Below are 18,524 nucleotides of genomic sequence, written 5' to 3' on the forward strand. Positions count from 1 at the left end.
GGGGGTGATTTGAACTTTTAGGTTTTTTCTTTTTTTTTTTTTTTAAACTTTTTTTTATTTTACTAGTCCCCCTAGGGGGCTATAGCGATCAGCAATCCGATCGCTCTTATCTGCTGATCACAGCTATACAGCTGTAAACAGCAGATTCAGTCACTTCCTGTTTCTCTCTGCTCCCGGCCGAGGGAAAACGAAAGTGAAACTTCATAGCTGCAGGCGTCATCACATGACCCTGTGCTACGATGGCAACCACCGAAAGTCACGTGATCACTCACATGACTTCCGGTGGAGGCGGCGGTAAGTCAAAATCTTCACCGCGCGTATATACATCTCCCTGCCAGACTTTGGCAGCAAAATGTAAGGGGTTAATGTTACGGGTGGAATGCGAATCCACTCGTAACATGTAGGCACACATGTCAGCTGTTGAAAGCAGGGGGCGGGGCTTAATGGGACACGCTCCATGACGGATATATCCGTCCATGGTCGTGAAGGGGTTAAGCAGAACACTGAGACTATCACAGATCAGGTGCATTTATACGGAGAATTGATTACACACAGGTGGCTTATATTTATCATCATCAGTCATTTAGGACAACATTGGATCATTCAGAGATCCTCAATGAACTTCTGGAGTGAGTTTGCTGCACTGAAAGTAAAGGGGCCGAATAATATTGCACGCCCCAATTTTCAGCTATTTATTTTTTAAAAAAGTTTAAAATAAGCAATACATTTCGTTCAACTTCACAATTGTGTCCCACTTGTTGATTCTTCAGCATAATATTAAAATTTTTATCTTTATGTTTGAAGCCTGAAATGTGGGAAAAGGATGACAAATTCAAGGGAGCCGAATACTTTCGCATGGCACGGATATGTATATACTGTATATATATTTATTACACACAGACATATATTATATAATACAGTAAAACTGCTGCCACCTGATAAGTGACAGATTCGTTCAGAATATTACAAAATATTGGGCAACTTCATGGTTTTGATCTGAATGATAGAAGGTCAGATTAAAAGAATTTAAAGGCACACAATGATTACAGCCAAACATGGTTTAATATTCTGAATAAAACATTTTTTAAATATATATTTCATTTGCTAAGATAAGCATTATTTTACAAAGTACCAAGTAATGTTATATATACAGTGCCTTGAAAACGTATTCATACCCTAAGACCTTTTCTACATTTTTTCATGTTACATCCACAAACCTCTAAGTATTTTATAAGGATTTTCTGTGACATACCAACAGTAAATAGCAAGTATTTGTGAAGAGTAAAGGAAATGATACTTGGTTTCTAAATACTTTAAAAATATACACATCTGAAAATTGTGACATGCAATTGTATTTAGCCCACCCGAGTCAATATTTTGTAGAACCACCTTTTGCTGCAATTCCTGCTAGAAGTCTTTTGGGGTATGTCTCTACCAGCTTTACACATTTAGAAGCTCAAATTGAGGGCCATTCTTTTTCTTTGCAAAATAGATCTAGCTCAGTGAGATTGGATGGAGTCGTCTGTGAGCAGCAATTATCAAGTCTTGTCACAGATTCTCAGTGGGATTTAGGTCTGGACTGTGACTAGGCCACAAAAAAACATGGATATGCTTTGATCTAAATCATCCATAGTAGCTCTGGCAGTATGTCTAGGGTCATTGTCAGGCTAGAAGGTGACCCCAGTAGTCTCAAGTCTTTTGCAACCTTCAACAGGTTTTCCTCCAGGATTGCTCTTTATTTATTCATCTCCCCATCAACTCTGATGGCTACCTTATCATTGGTGCAGAAAATCATCTGCTCAGCATGATGCTGCTACCACCATGTTTGACTTTGGGGATGGTGTTTCAGGGTGATGTTCAGTGTTAGTTTTCTACAACACAGTGCTCTGTATGTAGCCCAATAAGGTTCTACTTTGCTTTCATCTGACCAAAGCACCTTGTTCCACATGCTAACTGTGTCCCTTACATGGCTTTTTACAAAATGCAATCAGGACTTCTTATGGTTTGTTTAGAAAATGTCTTTCTTCTTTCCATAAAGGCCAGATTTGTGAAGCATACAAGTAATAGTTGTCCTATGGACAGATTCTCCCACCTGAGCTGTGGATCTCTGCAGCTCTTCAAGGGTGACCAAGGGCCTCTTAGTTGCTTCTTGAATTATTGCTCTCCTTGCTGGGGATCTCAATCTAGGTGGACGGCCATGTCTTGGTAGGTTTGCAGTTGTGACATAATCCTTCCCTGGATGATGGATTCAACATTGTTTCGTAAGATGTTCAGAGCTTGGGCTATTTTTTATAACCTAACTCTTCTCTACTCTTCTCCACAACTTTATCCCTGACCTGTCTGTCTTGTTCCTTGGTTTTCATGATGCGGTTTTATCTCTATTGATCTCAAACAAACCTCTGAGGCCTCACAGAACAGTTGTAGTTATGCGAAGAATAACTTACACACAGGTGGGCTCAGTTTACTAATTAGCTGAATTTAGAGGCAATTGGTAACTCAAGATTTTATTTATGGTATCAGACAGCGGGCTGCATACAAATGCAAGTCACAATTTTCAGATTTATAGGTTTAAGATATTTAGAAAACCATGTAACGGTTCCTTTATACTTCACAAATACTAGCTACTTTGTGTTGGCATATCACACAAAATCAAAATAAAACATATTTAAGTTTGTGGAAATAACATGAAAAAATGCAGAACAGTTTGCGGGGTATGAAGACTTTTTCAAGGCACAGCAGTATATGATAATATAAAATATTCTCCAGCTGTCCAAATCAGCCCAAATTTTATACTACTTTGGATTTGGATTGGATCTTTAAAATATTTGGATATATTTAAAATATTACAAATTAATATTTAAAAGATTTGGACCTTTAATATATAAAGGCTGCTTTACACCAGACAATCTATCGTGCGATAGATCGTCGAGGTCACGTTTTTTGTGACGCACATCCGGCATCGCTGGCGATGCCGGCCTGTGTGACACCTCCTAGCGACGCAGTATCGCTCACAAATCGTGAGTCATGTACTGCTCGCTAGGTTCCATAATATCATTTAATTTAGTTGTTCATCGTTTCCGGGGTAGCACACGTCGCTCCGTGTGACACCCCGGGAACGATGAACAGCAGCTCACCTGCGTCACGCGGCCGCCGCCGGCTATGTGAAGGAAGGAGGTGGGCGGGATGTTTACGTCCCGCTCATCTCCGCCCCTCCGCTTCCATTGGCCGGCGGCCGTGTGACGTCGCTGTGACGCCGAACGTTCCTCCCACTCCAGGAAGTGGACGTTCGCCGCCCACAGCGTGGTCGCACGAGAGGTAAGTATGTGTGACGGGGGTTATGACTTTGTGCGACACGGGCAGCGATTTGCCCGTGACGCAAAAAGGACGGGGGCGGGTACGATCGATTGTGAAATTGCACAATCGGTCGTACCGTGTAAAGCAGCCTTTAATCTTTTTATGTATAATCTTTCTTTATTGAGTAGAAGAGAAAAATAAAGAAACATAGAAAAACGTACAAACAATCAAGGTTATGGAAGGATCATTGCAAATGATACCACATTTTGAATAACAGTTCTATATTATAATTCCGGTAATGACTTCGGATCCTTCACTGTTACCAATCTTACTTTCCTCCCTTTCTATCCCATAAGCTCCAGACTGCTGTCTGTATTTTGGTATCCCACCTTCCCGTATAACCTTGAACCTTAGCCTATCTCAATTCGTTATATTTTTATCCGTACAATTAAAAAATAATAAAAACCTTCATGAGTGACCATAGAAGAGATATAGGTAGACAAGAATGAAGTAGAAAGGAAAGCTAAGAGACAAGAAGTAAGAAAGGGGGTATCTTTCTCGGGATTGGGGGGGCTGGGAGGGGGGCCACACGCGAGTCCTATCGTTGCCTTTCTTCTGACTCTGTTTAAACTGCACCTGCTGTGCCTCAAAATACCGTATGGTACTCGTCTGAACTTTTAAATGTTATCCATGGCGTCCAAATTCTCAGATATCTTTCAGTATGTCCCTCTGCCTCTGCCATTAATTCCTCCATATGATAGATGTGTTCAAATCCTGTGTCCATTCCCTTAATGACGGGGCCTCCTGTGTTCTCCAATGTCTTGGAATCACTGCTCTTGCTGCCGCTAGACAGAACCGCAGTAAATCCTCCTTTTGGGCTTTAATTGAACTGGGGAGCATTGACAACAAGGCTATTTGTGGGGTCCATACTGATCCCTTTCCTGTTATTTTTGTATATGTTTGGAAAATTGCCTCCCAGAAAGGCTTCAATTTATCACAGTCCCACCATATATGTATCATTGTACCCTTTAGTGTTCCACATCGCCAGCACATCTCGGATACAGAAGGAAAAATTCTGTGTAGTCTCACCGGATACTGATACCATCTTGTTAGGATCTTATAATTTTTCTCCTTGGTGTATCCTGCAATTGACATTTTATGTGTAAATATGTAAGCTTTCTGTTTTTCTGCATCTGTGAATGTCGTTTCGATTTCTTCTTCCCACTTGATCATGTATGAGGGATCCGAGCTCGCAGAGGGATCTGCCTGTCCAATCATCTTATATATAAGTGACATCAGATGAGTGGGTATAGTGCCCTGCATAAATAATTTTTCAAGAGGTAGGGCCAAGCCCTCTGATATTCCGTCCATTCCTCGTGTCTTAGAGTTCACGAATGAATAGAGTTGTCTATATTCTATCCAGGATAATTTCTGGGGAGGTTCCATATTTTGCATATCCTCAAAGGATCTCAATTTAGACCCCCTAAGGGTATGATATATCCTACCATCTTGTTGTGCTCCCCATCTTAGAAATTTAGTCCGACCTACTCCCGGAGGAAAATCTGGATTGGATATGATAGGAGCAAGGAGAAAAGGGCAGCCCACCATTCCGCCTTTCTGTTTAACCTTGTCCCATGTCCTCAGTGTAGCCTTAATAAAGAGACTCGTCGCATCTGATCTCACCCCCTCCCTTGACCCCACCCATGGTAGATACCTCAGTGGAATTGATGAGCTTTCTTGTTCAAGTTTGACCCATTTCTTATTCTGGTCGTTAAAATGCCAGTCAAACATTCGGACCATCAGTGCCGCCCCATGATATCTGCGCACATCTGGTAGTCCTGCGCCCCCTACAGTGATATGCCTAGTAAGTGTGTGATATTTTATTCTAACCCTAGAGTGGCCCCATACAAATTGAGAAAGCGCAGACCTAAGTGTCTGAAAGAACCCGGTAAGGGGAAGAAGCGGAACTGCCTGAAATATATATAAAAACCGTGGGAGGATATCCATTTTAAATGTGTTTATACGGCCAAACCAGGACAAGGGTTTTTTATGGTATGACCTAAGCTCTTTAATTGTTCGTGTCAATAGCGGTAAATAGTTCTTGGAATACAGTAATTCCAACTCTGCCGGTACATTGATGCCTAGATATTTTAGAGTCTGAGGTTGCCATTTAAATGGGAAGTTACTTTGGGCTAGTGATACCTCATGGGGCTGCAGTGTGATATTTAAAGCTTCTGTTTTTGAGCCGTTAACTTTGAAATTACTTAAATCCCCAAATCTCTCGAACTCCGCTATCAAGGAGGGGAAAGATATGTGTGGCTGAGTCACATATACCAACAAGTCATCCGCATATAATTCCGTCTTGTATGTTTTCCCCCCTACATCTATACCGTGCACATTGGGATTTCTCCTAATTGCGTTGGCAAGATGCTCCATTGTAATTACATATAATAGCGGAGAAAGAGGGCACCCCTGCCTTGTTCCATTTCTGATTTGTATAGGCTTTGATAAGAAGCCATTTGCCTTTATCCTTGCCGATGGACAAGTATAAAGTGCCAATACTTTATTCAAAAAGCCAGGGCCTAACCCTATTTGTATTAAAGCCGCCCTTAAAAATCCCATTGTACTCGATCAAACGCTTTTTCTGCGTCCACTGATAATATTCCCAGGGGTTGATTCGTGCTTTTGGCGTGCGCTATGAGCAGTAAAGTGTTATTGACGTTATCTCGCGCCTCCCTACCTTGTATGAATCCTACTTGGTCTGTATCAATGATGGAGGGGAGAAGGGGAGCCAGCCTGTTAGCTAGGATCTTGGAGTATAACTTTATATCTACATTGAGTAACGATATTGGTCTGTAATTAGACACTATCATGGGGTCTTTGCCAGGTTTCGGAAGGACCGTGACATGTGCCTCCAGTGACTGAGCCGCAAAGGGTGTCTCCTCTGAGATTGCATTGAAGACCTTAGTCAGAAATGGGGTAAGCAATTCCCCAAATGTTTTATAAAATGTAGGAGAAAATCCGTCCGGCCCCGGACTCTTCCCCTTTGGAGTATTCCTGATTACCTCTCCCACCTCCTCCTCTGTGAACTGGTTTTCCAATTGTTGCACTTCCTCATTTTTCAGAGTTGGCAAAGCCGTGTCTATCATGTACCCCTTAATGCGCTCAGTCAATGCTTGTGACGACATGCCAGAGAACCTCCCTTGAATGTTATACAATTCTGAATAGAAGCCCCTCAATTCTTACAAGACCTCCGCCGGATTGCTTACCTCCCCTCCTCCCCGTCTCCGCAGGCTAGGTATCAATGTGGTGAGATTACGGGCGTGCAAAAGGTTAGACAAGGATCTACCGCATTTATTAGAATGCTGATAGAGGAAGCGTTTATAATGGTTCCCGTATCTGAGAAATCTTTCATTCAGCACTGTCCTTAGTTCCTCTCTGCATTTTGTAAGTTCTGCTAGTGCTTCTCTCAACTGTTTATTTTTGTGTGCTGTTTCCAACTTATGAATCCCGTCCAACAATTCTTTTATGCGAATATTCCTTATTTTTTTGGTGCGCGCCCCATGCTTTATCAGCACCCCTCTTATGACACACTTAAACGCCTCCCACTGCAGTGGCAACGAAGTGGGTTCCGTTTCGTGAGAGGACATGAAGACCCCTACCGTCTCCCTGATGTCATTCATACAAATTTCATCTTTGAGCAAATTATCGTTGAGTCTCCATGTCCACTCCCGTTTCCTTCCATCTGGAGGGGCAAATGCCAAAAAGACAGGGGCGTGATCGGACCAAACTATACTACCAATCGTGGGATTCGGTCTCCAAGCCAAAACACACTGACTCACTAAGAATAAATCTATGCGACTATACGAGTCATGTGGGGTGGAATAAAAGGTATAATCCCTACCCGTAGGATGCATGCTGCGCCACACGTCATTAAGGTGCATCTGATGTATGTCTCGCTTCAAAGAGGTCAATCTTTTTGTGGAGATGTTGCTCCTTCCAGCCGAGGTATCTACTAAGGGATTTAACGACAAATTAAAATCTCCCCCCAGGATCATTATTCCCTCTGCGAACTCGGATAAAACCTTTAGAAAGGCCCTGTATGTCTGTGTCTGCCCCTTATTAGGGGCATACCATCCTGCCACCGTATATACTGTGTCATAGATCCGTAGCTTGACTATAATGTATCTGCCTTCTACGTCCTGTTTTGTGTCTATAATAGAATGAGGCAGATTTCTGTGTATGGCCAGTGATACCCCCCTTGACCGAGATTCAGCGTTGGCGCTGTGGAACCATGATATATAATTGCGGTCTCTTAAGTTTGGGATATATCCCACTTTAAAATGTGTTTCTTGAAGGAGCAATATATGAACTTTCTGTTTATGCATTTCAGCTAGTATTTGAGTCCTTTTTTGTGGCGTATTAAAGCCCTTTGTGTTGAAAGATCCAAATTTTAGTTCCGCCATGTCTATATCTGGCCGTTAGACGAACAAGGGAAGGACACGTATGGACGAGGAAGCTATCAGCAAGGGGTTAGGTCAGATGAGATTTGAGAGATTTATAGTAAGGGTATAGGAAACCCCGGAACTAGCAGAAAGAATAGTAAGTTGAGATAGAAATAAAGAAGAAGAAGAGAAGAAGAGGAAGAAGAGAAACAACAAAAAAAAAAAAAAAAACACACAAAAAAACACAACAAAACTTGTTCCCAAGTATGGAAAGGTGGTGTTGGACTAAGGCACCAGTAACTATATCCTGGTGTTCCAACCCACCTACTTTGATGGGGGAGGCTGTATCTAACTATACCTTGTCCAGCACGGTATAGTACCCCCTTAAGTGCGGTAGTCTTTCCAGGGAGAGTTGCTCCCCGCCGGCGCAGATCTGCATCATCTTTCTGATCATATATTTCCCATCTATATTAACTGTATATTAACTATGTTAATCTATGAGTAAATTGAAACTTGGTCCAACATGTATTACTATGTCACTATTCTATGTACCTCTCTGACTCCTCCATACCAAATCATTGCCCCTTTTCTGCTATTTCTGCTATCTTCTACCCTTATTCCCCTTTCAAATCCAAACCCCTTTTTCAATATGACTATAACTGTAACTATAACATTAAGCCATCTTCCATATTTCAACCATATTGTCCTAATTGTATACTATCTTTAGAACAATTCAAAGTCTCTTTTCCCGTTCAGTGAGACTCCATATTCAACCGAAATCCATAGGCGCCTCTCTTCGCCTCCTCTGAGGGGCTTCTCTAGGTGCAACCCCTCCGGGAGCCCCCGGAGGCAGAAATGGCCAGTCCCGAATTGTCACTGAAGGAATTTGGAGGGCTGCAGTGAACTCAGGTATGCCCCCAGGGTGACTGAGGACGTGCATCCTTCCTGCCCTCCGGACTCTCAGGCGGAATGGGAAGCCCCAAGTGTACTGTATATTCCGTTGGCGTAATATGTCCAATAAGGGTCTCAGAGCCTTTCTCTTCTGAAGAGTCCACTTGGACAGGTCAGGTAGAATCAGAATCTTTTGTCCTTTAAAGGATATATTGTCAAGTTTCCGTGCTTGGGCCATGATGTTATCTTTCAACTTATACTTATGTACTTTGAAAATGACGTCTCTGGGGAACTCTGGATCCATTGCCTTAGGACCCAGAGCTCTATGAGCCCTGTCCAGCTCCAGAGGAGAGTCTTTGGGTACTTGCAGTATGTCATTGAAAATGTGGCATAGAGTCCCTTCCAAGGCTGTGTGCTCAAACGACTCAGGAATGCCGCGTACTCTAATATTATTACGCCGGTTTCTGTTTTCTGCATCATCTAACATTTCTGCCAAGTACTGAAGTTGTATATTATGAGATGCATATCCAGCCTCCTGTTCTGTTGCCTTTACTGACAGAGCCTGGACTGTGGACTCTGCTGCTGTGACTCTTTCCCCCAACTGTTGTACTTCATCTTTGAGCCCAGAGAGTTCAGCCTTATATGAATTCTCCAGTCTGGAGATATACTGCTCCATATCCTTTTTTGTGGGGATGTTTTTAAAATGAGAACTCAGCTCCCCTATAGCCCGCCATAGCTGGCTAATATCGTGGCCCACCTGCACCCCTTCCTGACTAGTGGTCTGTATCATGTCAGTGTTTGGGGATTTATCAGGGGCTGGGAAAGTGACTGCTGTTATATTTGGTTGCAGCATTGTATGTGTCTGAACTTGGGGGCCTGCTGCATACTCCGTTCTGCTCCCTTCTTTAGCCCCCTCCTCTCCTATGCTCTCAGCCCGCTTCTCCTCGGGCATTGAATGGTATCCTCCCCCACTGCCTGTCAGCCCTCTTGGCTCCGGCGTCTCGGCGCCATTTTGCTCTTCTAGCGCGGCCGCCCCACTTGCTCCATCATCCCTGGGCTGGCCTGCACTCACCGCTCCCCGTGCTGCCTCCACCTTCTTCGCTTCCTCCGCCGCCCGCGTCGCCCGCTCAGCTTCTTCCATCTCTGCAGCCGCCGTCATCTCTCTGCAGGACGCGCGGCTGCTTCTAGTGGTTATTGCAGCGTCAGCCATATTGGGGTCGGGTCCTGCTGGTGCTGTCCGCACCATATACCGGCGAATACTCTGACCTGAGGCTTTTGCACGGGATGAGGTGGGCTGGGGGTCTTCCTTCTTCTTTCTGTTGCCCATTCGTTGCTTTAGGTGTCCTGAATTGTTGCTCTAACTTGATGCATCCCCGCGCCGGCTGAGGAGCTGAAGTGTCACACGTCTTTATCCCTCCATGGCCAGGCTAGCCTTTAATCTTTTTCAACCTTTTTCACTTTTTTTCCCTGAACATTAATCATATAATTTCATATACAAAGAAGAAAAATACAAACTAATTAATGATCAATCCCTCCCATCTTATACCCCATTCCTCACATATTGAATAAAACATTTTACCACTTTGGCATTAATATATTCAAAGAGACCTAAAGGTCCCACTCTTATACATAACAATCAGAGTTGGAGTAAATTGTTTCCAGGATCCTGCCCAACAATCCAGTGAGTAATCAGCGGCTGCTGAACAGAAGACTGGAAAACCGCATCCTACCTTCACGGCATCCATGGCTTTTCTTTTGATTAGTTGACCTGGTGCGACGTCACATATGCATCACACAACGGAGACATTGGCCGGCTAATCAAAAGAAGAGCAGCAGATGCCTTCAAGTAAAAAGCAGTTTCTCAGGGCTCTCGTCGGCCACCACAGAGTCTAATAACATTGCACGCTTACCTAAGTTTATCTGTTCTGAGCTGCTGTGCATCATTTTATTACGCTGAAGAAAATGAAACATGGTGTTCCTAATAAAAGAGAATGGGTTCAATTCTAACTCTAGTCGCATGGAGAACATGCACAATGCTACAGTCAATGCTTTTCAGATTAGCCAAAAGAAAACAAACATGAACATAATATACATATAACATTTAGAGAAATATTTCTGTACAAAAGCAGCAGAGCTGAATTTGTCATATTACTCTACTACCAAAGGAAAGGAGGAGATCCAGCTAACAGAACTAATATGAACGTTTAAACATAGAATCTTTATTGTAATCCATTAAAGGAGAAAAACCATATACACTTTGCGAAGAGGTGAGGGTGGAAAACCCTCCGTGGAAAACCAATGAGTTTCAAACACTGTGGCATTCTTAATCCTTGTATATAACAAATGCATCGTGGGTGGCGACCTATATATCCAATAGAAAATGCCTATGATTGAGGAAGTATGTCCGAAACGCGTAAGGCAGGGCTGGATGCCTGGATTACGCAATTTTAAAAAAGGATTTTAATGTGTCAATAAAGTCTTGAAGAATTTTATGAGGAACAGTGTTTGCGGGATTCCTATGATCTATATATCCACTTGTTCAAAAATTGACAACAACAGATGAAGCTACATGTTCAATTGCATAAATGATAAGTGGGCTTTACACGCAACAACATTGCTAACGAGATGTCATTGGGGTCACGGAATTCGTGACGCACATCCGGCCTCGTTAGCGATGTCATTGCATGTGAAATGCACGAACGACCGTTAACAATCAAAATTACTTACCTAATCGTTGATCGTTGACACGTAGTTCTAATCTCAATTATCGTTGCTGTTGCAGGACGCGGGTTGTTCATCGTTCCTGAGGCAGCACACATCGCTACGTGTGACACCCCAGGAATGACGTACAACACCGCACCTGCGTCCTCCGGCAATGAGGAAGGAAGGAAGGAGGTGGGCGGGATGTTCCCCCCGCTCATCTCCGCCCCTCGGCTTCTATTGGGCGGCTGCTTAGTGATGCCGCTGTGACACCGAACGAACCGCCCCCTTAAAAGGACAGATTGTTCGGCGGCCACAGCGACGTCGGTGAAGAGATAATTGCATGTGACTCTGCCGTAGCAATATTGTTCGCTACGGCAACGATCACCCCTTGACGCACCACCGACGTGGGCGGGTGCTATCGCTCACGACATCATTAGTGTCAAGCGTGTAAAGCCTGCTATAGTATTTGAAATATTTCGATTATGAATTAGAATCAGGGGTGGACATACTGAGGGTGCAGTTGGGGCATCTGCGTCAGGGCTCAGAGGTGGATAGGTTGCTTCAGACATTGGTGCCCACTTAAGTTGGATGTGAATCCAAAGACGCTGTTCCGGCTGAAATGTATTGCAGTGCAAAGACCTGCCAGTCCCTGCACTGCAATACACACTGCCAGGAAATTAGAGGCTGACAGCTGCCGTCGGCGTTTTTTTTTTAAATGTGTTGAGAAAGAACAGGCAATATTAGCATTGGAAGGGGCACAGGATGGGGGAAATTATAACAAGGAGCTCAGGATGGGGGGGGGGGCATTATTCCATGAAGGAGGCCAAGATGGAGGACAATGTATTATGATGGGGCCCATGATGGGAGGACAATTTACTATGAAGGGGTCCAGGATGAGGGAAATTATACCATGAAGGTGCCCAGGATGGGGGCATTATACCGTGAAGCAGCCCAAGGTGGGGGACATTATACCATGAAGAGCGCCACTATACTATCAAATTATACCAAGAAAGAGTTGGTGTCTGAGAGGGCGGCGCATGCGCCCTCGTTTCTTCACAGCCCGTTGTGACCGCGGGAGCGCGCGCAATTAGAACAGGACAGAACAGCTGACCGGAGGACGCGATTACCTGCTGCTCCTGTATCGTGCCGCCCCAGGACACCGGGCCAACACACCAGCCGGTGTGACATCGCTGTGGCGCCGCCCTCTCAGACACCAAGTTGTGTAATGCGGGGGCTTCAGAAACATGGCGCCGGAGATAAAAGCTATGCGCAGAGGCCCACTCCGGCGCCATGTTTCTGAAGATTAGATATTTACATACAGCCAGAGGGAGGGAGGGAGGAACAGGCGGCGCGGGGGGGCAGGGAACACGTGCATAACCCGCCCGGACATCAGGAGAGAGGGAGGAACAGGCTGGTTCATAAAATGTATCGTGCATTTTCTCCTGAGTACGCAGATACCCCATATGTGGTGGAAATCAAATGTTTGGGCACACGGCAGGACTCGGAAGGCAAGGAGCGCCATTTCACAGCAAAATTGGTTGGAATTATTAGCGGACGCTATGTTGCGTTTGGAGACCCCCTGAAGTGCCTAAACAATGGAGCTCCCCCACAATTGACCCCATTTTGGAAACTAGACCCCTCATGGAATTTATCTAGCTGTTTAGGGAGCACTTTGAACCCCTGGAGGCTTCACAAACGTTTGTAATGTTGAGCCGTGAAAATATTTTATTTTTTTTACCACAAAATTGTTTTTTCAAACAGGTAGCTTTTTTTCCACAAGGGTATCAGGAAAAAATGCACCATAAAATGTATTGTGCAATTTCTCCTGAGTACGACGATACCTCATATGTGGTGGAAATCAATTGTTTGGGCGTACGGCGGGGCTCAGAAGAGAAGGAGCGCCATTTCACAGTAAAATTGATTGGAATTATTAGCAGACGCCATGTTTCATTTGGAGACCCCCTGAGGTGCCTAAACAATGGAGCTCCCCCACATGTGATCCCATTTTGGAAACTAGACCCCCCCCATACAAAAAAAATTAGTTTGGCGAAATAAAAAATACAGACATCAGTAGAAAAAAAAAAAAAAAATGAGCGCCTGCCAAGACCAGTGCCAAACGTGAGAGCAATGCACGAGTCTCGCATCGCATCATCCACTGCAGTCTGGAAGCGAGCAACTGCGCTGGATAATGCGATGCGAGAGGGCGGGGCGGCAGATGAGAAAGGGCGCAGCGGATGGAAGATGGGAAAGGGCGCAGAGGATGGAGGAGCGGCAGAGGATGGGAAAGGGCGCAGCGGATGGATGATGGGAAATGGCGCAGCGGATGGATGGGAAATGGCGCAGCGGATGGAGGAGCGGCAGAGGATGGGGGGGGGTGTGAGATGGGGATACCTACCTTACAGGATGGATCTAGGCAGCAGGATCACAGCAGACAGAAGAGACAGCAGACAGAAGAGGCAGCAGATGAAGGAGGCAACAGATCGAGGAGGGTGAGAGGGGGCAGTAGATGGAAAATGGGAGAGAGCAGGCAGCAGATCGGGGAGGGGGGCAGAGTCTGATGGGAGAGAGAGATGGCACATGTAGGGGAAGGGAGGGGGGCTTGCAGCACATGTAGGGGGAGGGAGGGGGGCTTGCAGCACATGTAGGGGGAGGGAGGGGGGCTTGCAGCACATGTAGGGGGAGGGAGGGGGGCTTGCAGCACATGTAGGGGGAGGGAGGGGGGCTTGCAGCACATGTAGGGGGAGGGAGGGGGGCTTGCAGCACATGTAGGGGGAGGGTGGCTGGCTTGCAGCACATGTAGGGGGAGGGTGGCTTGCAGCACATGTGCTGCAAGCCAGCCACCCTCCCCCCACATGTGCTGCAAGCCAGCCACCCTCCCCCCACATGTGCTGCAAGCCAGCCACCCTCCCCCCACATGTGCTGCAAGCCAGCCACCCTCCCCCCACGTGGGGGGAGGGTGGCTTGCAGCACATGGAGGGATAGGTGGTGTGGCGATGGAGAAGGGGCAGCCGATGAAGGAGGCGGCGGCCGCCGCCGATCGGGGGCAGCAGCGGCTGAAAAAGGTGGGTGCGACGGCGGCGGGGACAGTGGCGAGCATGGCGGCGGGGACGGCGGTGGATCGGGAGCGGCGGCGGGGACGGCGGTGGATCGGGAGCGGCGGCGGGGACGGCGGTGGATCGGGAGCATGGCGGCGGGGACGGCGGTGGATCGGGAGCGGCGGCGGAGACAGCGGTGCAGCGGGAGCATGGCGGCGGGGACGGCGGTGGATCGGGAGCGGCGGCGGAGACAGCGGTGCAGCGGGAGCATGGCGGCGGGGACGTCGGTGGATCGGGAGCGGCGGCGGAGACAGCGGTGCAGCGGGAGCATGGCGGCGGGGACGGCGGTGGAGCGGGAGCATGGCGGCGGGGACGGCGGTGGATCGGGAGCGGCGGCGGAGACAGCGGTGCAGCGGGAGTATGGCGGCGGGGACGTCGGTGGATCGGGAGCGGCGGCGGAGACAGCGGTGCAGCGGGAGCATGGCGGCGGGGACGGCGGTGGAGCGGGAGCATGGCGGCGGGGACGGCGGTGGATCGGGAGCGGCGGCGGAGACAGCGGTGCAGCGGGAGAATGGCGGCGGGGACGGCGGTGCAGCGGGAGCATGGCGGCGGGGACGGCGGTGCAGCGGGAGCATGGCGGCGGGGACGGCGGTGGATCGGGAGCGGCGGCGGAGACAGCGGTGCAGCGGGAGCATGGCGGCGGGGACGGCGGTGGATCGGGAGCGGCGGCGGAGACAGCGGTGCAGCGGGAGCATGGCGGCGGGGACAGCGGTGGAGCGGGAGCATGGCGGCGGAGACAGCGGTGCATCGGGAGCATGGCGGCGGGGACAGCGGTGAAGCGGCAGCAGCGGCGGGGCGATCGGAGACAGCGGCAGCAGCGGCGGGGCGATCGGAGACAGCGGCGGGGACAGCGGTGAAGCGGGAGCAGCGGCGGGGCGATCGGAGACAGCGGCGGTGAAGCGGGAGCAGCGGCGGGGCGATCGGAGACAGCGGCGGTGAAGCGGGAGCAGCGGCGGGGACAGCGGTGAAGCGGGAGCAGCGGCGGGGCGATCGGGGACAGGGGCGGGCGGCGGGGCGATCGGGGACAGGGGCGGGCGGCGGGGACAACAACTTACCGCTCTCCTCGGCTTCCAGGGACGGTCACAGGCCGCAGATCCACATTGATTGGAGAGAGCGGTCACAAGACCGGTCTCTCCAATCAGAGCTGGGGGTGGGTGAAGCATCGATCACCCAGCTCCAGCCAATGGCCAGTGCTACAGCAGCACTGATCAGGGCTGGATTTCAATGTTCCAGCCATTTTCAATGGCTGGAACATTACAGTGGCTGTAATTGGCTGAGCGGCGTTCGTCAGCCAATCACAGCCTCTGTAGGTTCGGGGAGGAGGCACCACCCCTCCTGACGTCAGGCAGAGGTCCCCTCCTTCCCGAATCCACCGTTTAAGTAAATAAATTTCACTCCCCGGGGCTCCGGGACCGCGATTTCGCCAGGACGTACTGAGTACGTCATGGGTCCTTTAGCACCATGTCACCATGACGTACTCAGTACGTCCAAGGTCGTTAAGGGGTTAATTGTTTTTATTACATTTATTCCTTCTTTTTTATTTTTGTTTATTAATAAATTATATTCTTATGCCTATGTCAACTATATTAAGTGGCTGCCAGTATATGTAATTAAGTATGAATCACCTGCTGTTGTGCCATCTACTTTTTGAACAAGTGGATATGTACAGTGAGGAAAATAAGTATTTCAGGCAATGACGATTTTGTAAGTTTTCCCACCTACAAAGAATGGAGAGTTCTAGAATGTTTATTGTAGGTACAATTAAACTGTGAGAGACAGAATCCCTCCCGCAAAAAAATCAAGAAAATCACATACTATGATATTTAAATAATTAATTTGAATTTTATTGCATTAAATAAGTATTTGATATAACAGAAAAATATAAATTAATATTTGGTCCAGAAAACTTTATTTGCAATTACAGAGGTCAGATGTTTCCTGTAATTCTTGACCAACTTTGCACACACTGCAGCAGGGATTTTGACCTACTTCTACTTACAGATCTTCTCCAAATCTTTCAGGTTTTGGGGCTGTTGCTGGGCAACATTGAGTTTCAGGTGCCTCCAAAGATTTTCTATTGGGTTCAGGTCTGAAGAATGGCTAGGCCACTACAGGACCTTGAAATTCTTCTTACAGAGCCATTTCTTACCTGCCCCTGGCTGTGTGTTTTGGGTCACTGTCATGCTGGAAGACCCAGCCACAGCCCATCTTCAATGCTCTAACTGAGGAAAAAAGGTTGTTGATCAAAATCTTGCAATACATAACCCCATTCATCCTCCCTTCAATATGGTGCAGTCATCCTGTCCCCTTCGCAAAAAAGAACCCCAATGCTTCACGGTTGGGACAGTGTTCTTAAAGTTGTACTAAAGCGGGCTTTATACGCTACGATATCGTTAATGAATTATTGTCGGGGTCACGGTGTTTATGACGCACATTCGGCGTCATTAACGATATCGCAGTGTGTGACACTTATGTGCGACCTTAAACGATCACAAAAGCGGCCAAAATCATTTGCCGCGGAAAGGTCGTCCTGAAACATAAAATCGTTTTCTTCTTATTAACGATGTTGTTCATCGTTCCTGCGGCACCACACATCGCTGTGTGTGACACCGCAGGAGCGACGAACATCTCCTTACCTGCCTCCATCGGCAGTGCGGAAGAAAAGAGGTGGGTGGGATGTTACGTCCCGCTCATCTCCGCCCCTCCGCTTCTATTGGACGTCTGCCGTGTGACGTCGCTGTGACGCCGAACGAACCGCCCCCTTAGAAAGGAGGCGGTTCGCTGGCCAGAGCGACGTCGCTAGGCAGATAAGTCCCTGTGACGCTGCCGTAGCGATAACGTTCGCTACGGCACCGATTACAACATATCGCACATACGACGGGGGCGGGTGTTATTGCGCTCGACATCGCTAGCAATTGCTAGCGATGTCGCAGCATGTAAACCCTGCTTTATTCTTCTTCTTCCTCCAAAGACGGCAAGTGGAATTGATTGCAATCTAGTTTGGTCTCATCTGACCGCATGCCTCATCTGGATCATCCAGATGGTTATTGTCGGACTTCAAATGGGCTTGGCGTAAGTGCTGGCGTAAGTATGGGGACCATGTGTGCCCTGCAGGATTTTAATCCATGATTGCGTAGTGTGTTACTGACTAGTCTGTCAGACTGTTGTCCCAGCTCTCTTCAGGTCAGGTCCTTCTGTATAGCTCTGGGCTGATTCCTGACCTTTGTCAGAATCATCCATACACCAAGAGGCAAAATATTGCATGGAGCTTCAGATCAAGTCAGATTGACAATCATCTTGTGTTTCTTCTATTTCCTAATAATTGTGCGAACAGTTGTTGCCTTCTCAGAAGCTGATTGCCTATTGTCCTGTAGCCAATCCAAACTTGTCCAGGTCTACAATTTTGTCCTTGGTGTCCTTAGACACTCTTTGGTCTTGGCCATGCTGGAGAGGTTGGAGTGTGATTGATTGATTGATTGAGTGTGTGGAAAGGTGTCTTTTATGCAGGTAACGGGTTCAAACATATACAAGTAATGAGTGCAGAGTAGGAGTTTCTTAAAGGAAAAATAACAGGTCTGTGAGAGCCAAAATTCTTGCTGGTTGGTAGGTGATCAAATACTTATTTCATGCAATAAAATGCAAATTAATGGTGTAAAAATCATACAAGGTGATTTTCTGGATTTTTTGGGGGTTCTGTCTGTCACAGTTGACCTGTACTATGATAAAAATTACAGACGTCTCCATTCTTTGTAGGTGGGACAACTTGCAAAATCGGCAGTGTATCAAATACTTATTTTCCCCACTGTAGGTCCCTATGCATGATGCATTTTTAATATACCAGGATCAAGAATTCCAGTGAGTATGAAACTCATTGGTGTTTTTCAGAGGGTTTTCCCACCTCACCCCTTCATAAAGTGTGTATGGTTTTACTCTTTTAATGGATTACAAATTAAGATTCTATCTTTAAATGTTCTAATTAATTCTGGAAGCTGGACCTCCTCCTTTCTTGTGGCATATATACCTAAACACTATGCAGTGGCATATTTACAAGCTTTCCCACGGTTTGCATCAATTGAGAAAGGGTCAACTGGAATCT

The 18,524-nt window shown here is 47.0% G+C and overlaps 1 protein-coding gene across 1 annotated transcript in view; it reads right to left on the minus strand.

Annotated features, from left to right (window-relative positions):
* Nucleotides 1–18,524, minus strand: part of WDR93 (WD repeat domain 93) — an 88,709-nt gene that overhangs the window by 29,576 nt on the left and 40,609 nt on the right. The window contains exon 9 of the mRNA XM_075345925.1: nucleotides 10,541–10,608. Coding sequence (XP_075202040.1) covers nucleotides 10,541–10,608 — 68 coding nt within the window. The remainder of the gene's footprint in view (nucleotides 1–10,540; nucleotides 10,609–18,524) is intronic.

Source organism: Anomaloglossus baeobatrachus, chromosome 4 (genome assembly GCF_048569485.1).
Source record: "Anomaloglossus baeobatrachus isolate aAnoBae1 chromosome 4, aAnoBae1.hap1, whole genome shotgun sequence".
Classification (NCBI taxonomy): domain Eukaryota; kingdom Metazoa; phylum Chordata; class Amphibia; order Anura; family Aromobatidae; genus Anomaloglossus; species Anomaloglossus baeobatrachus.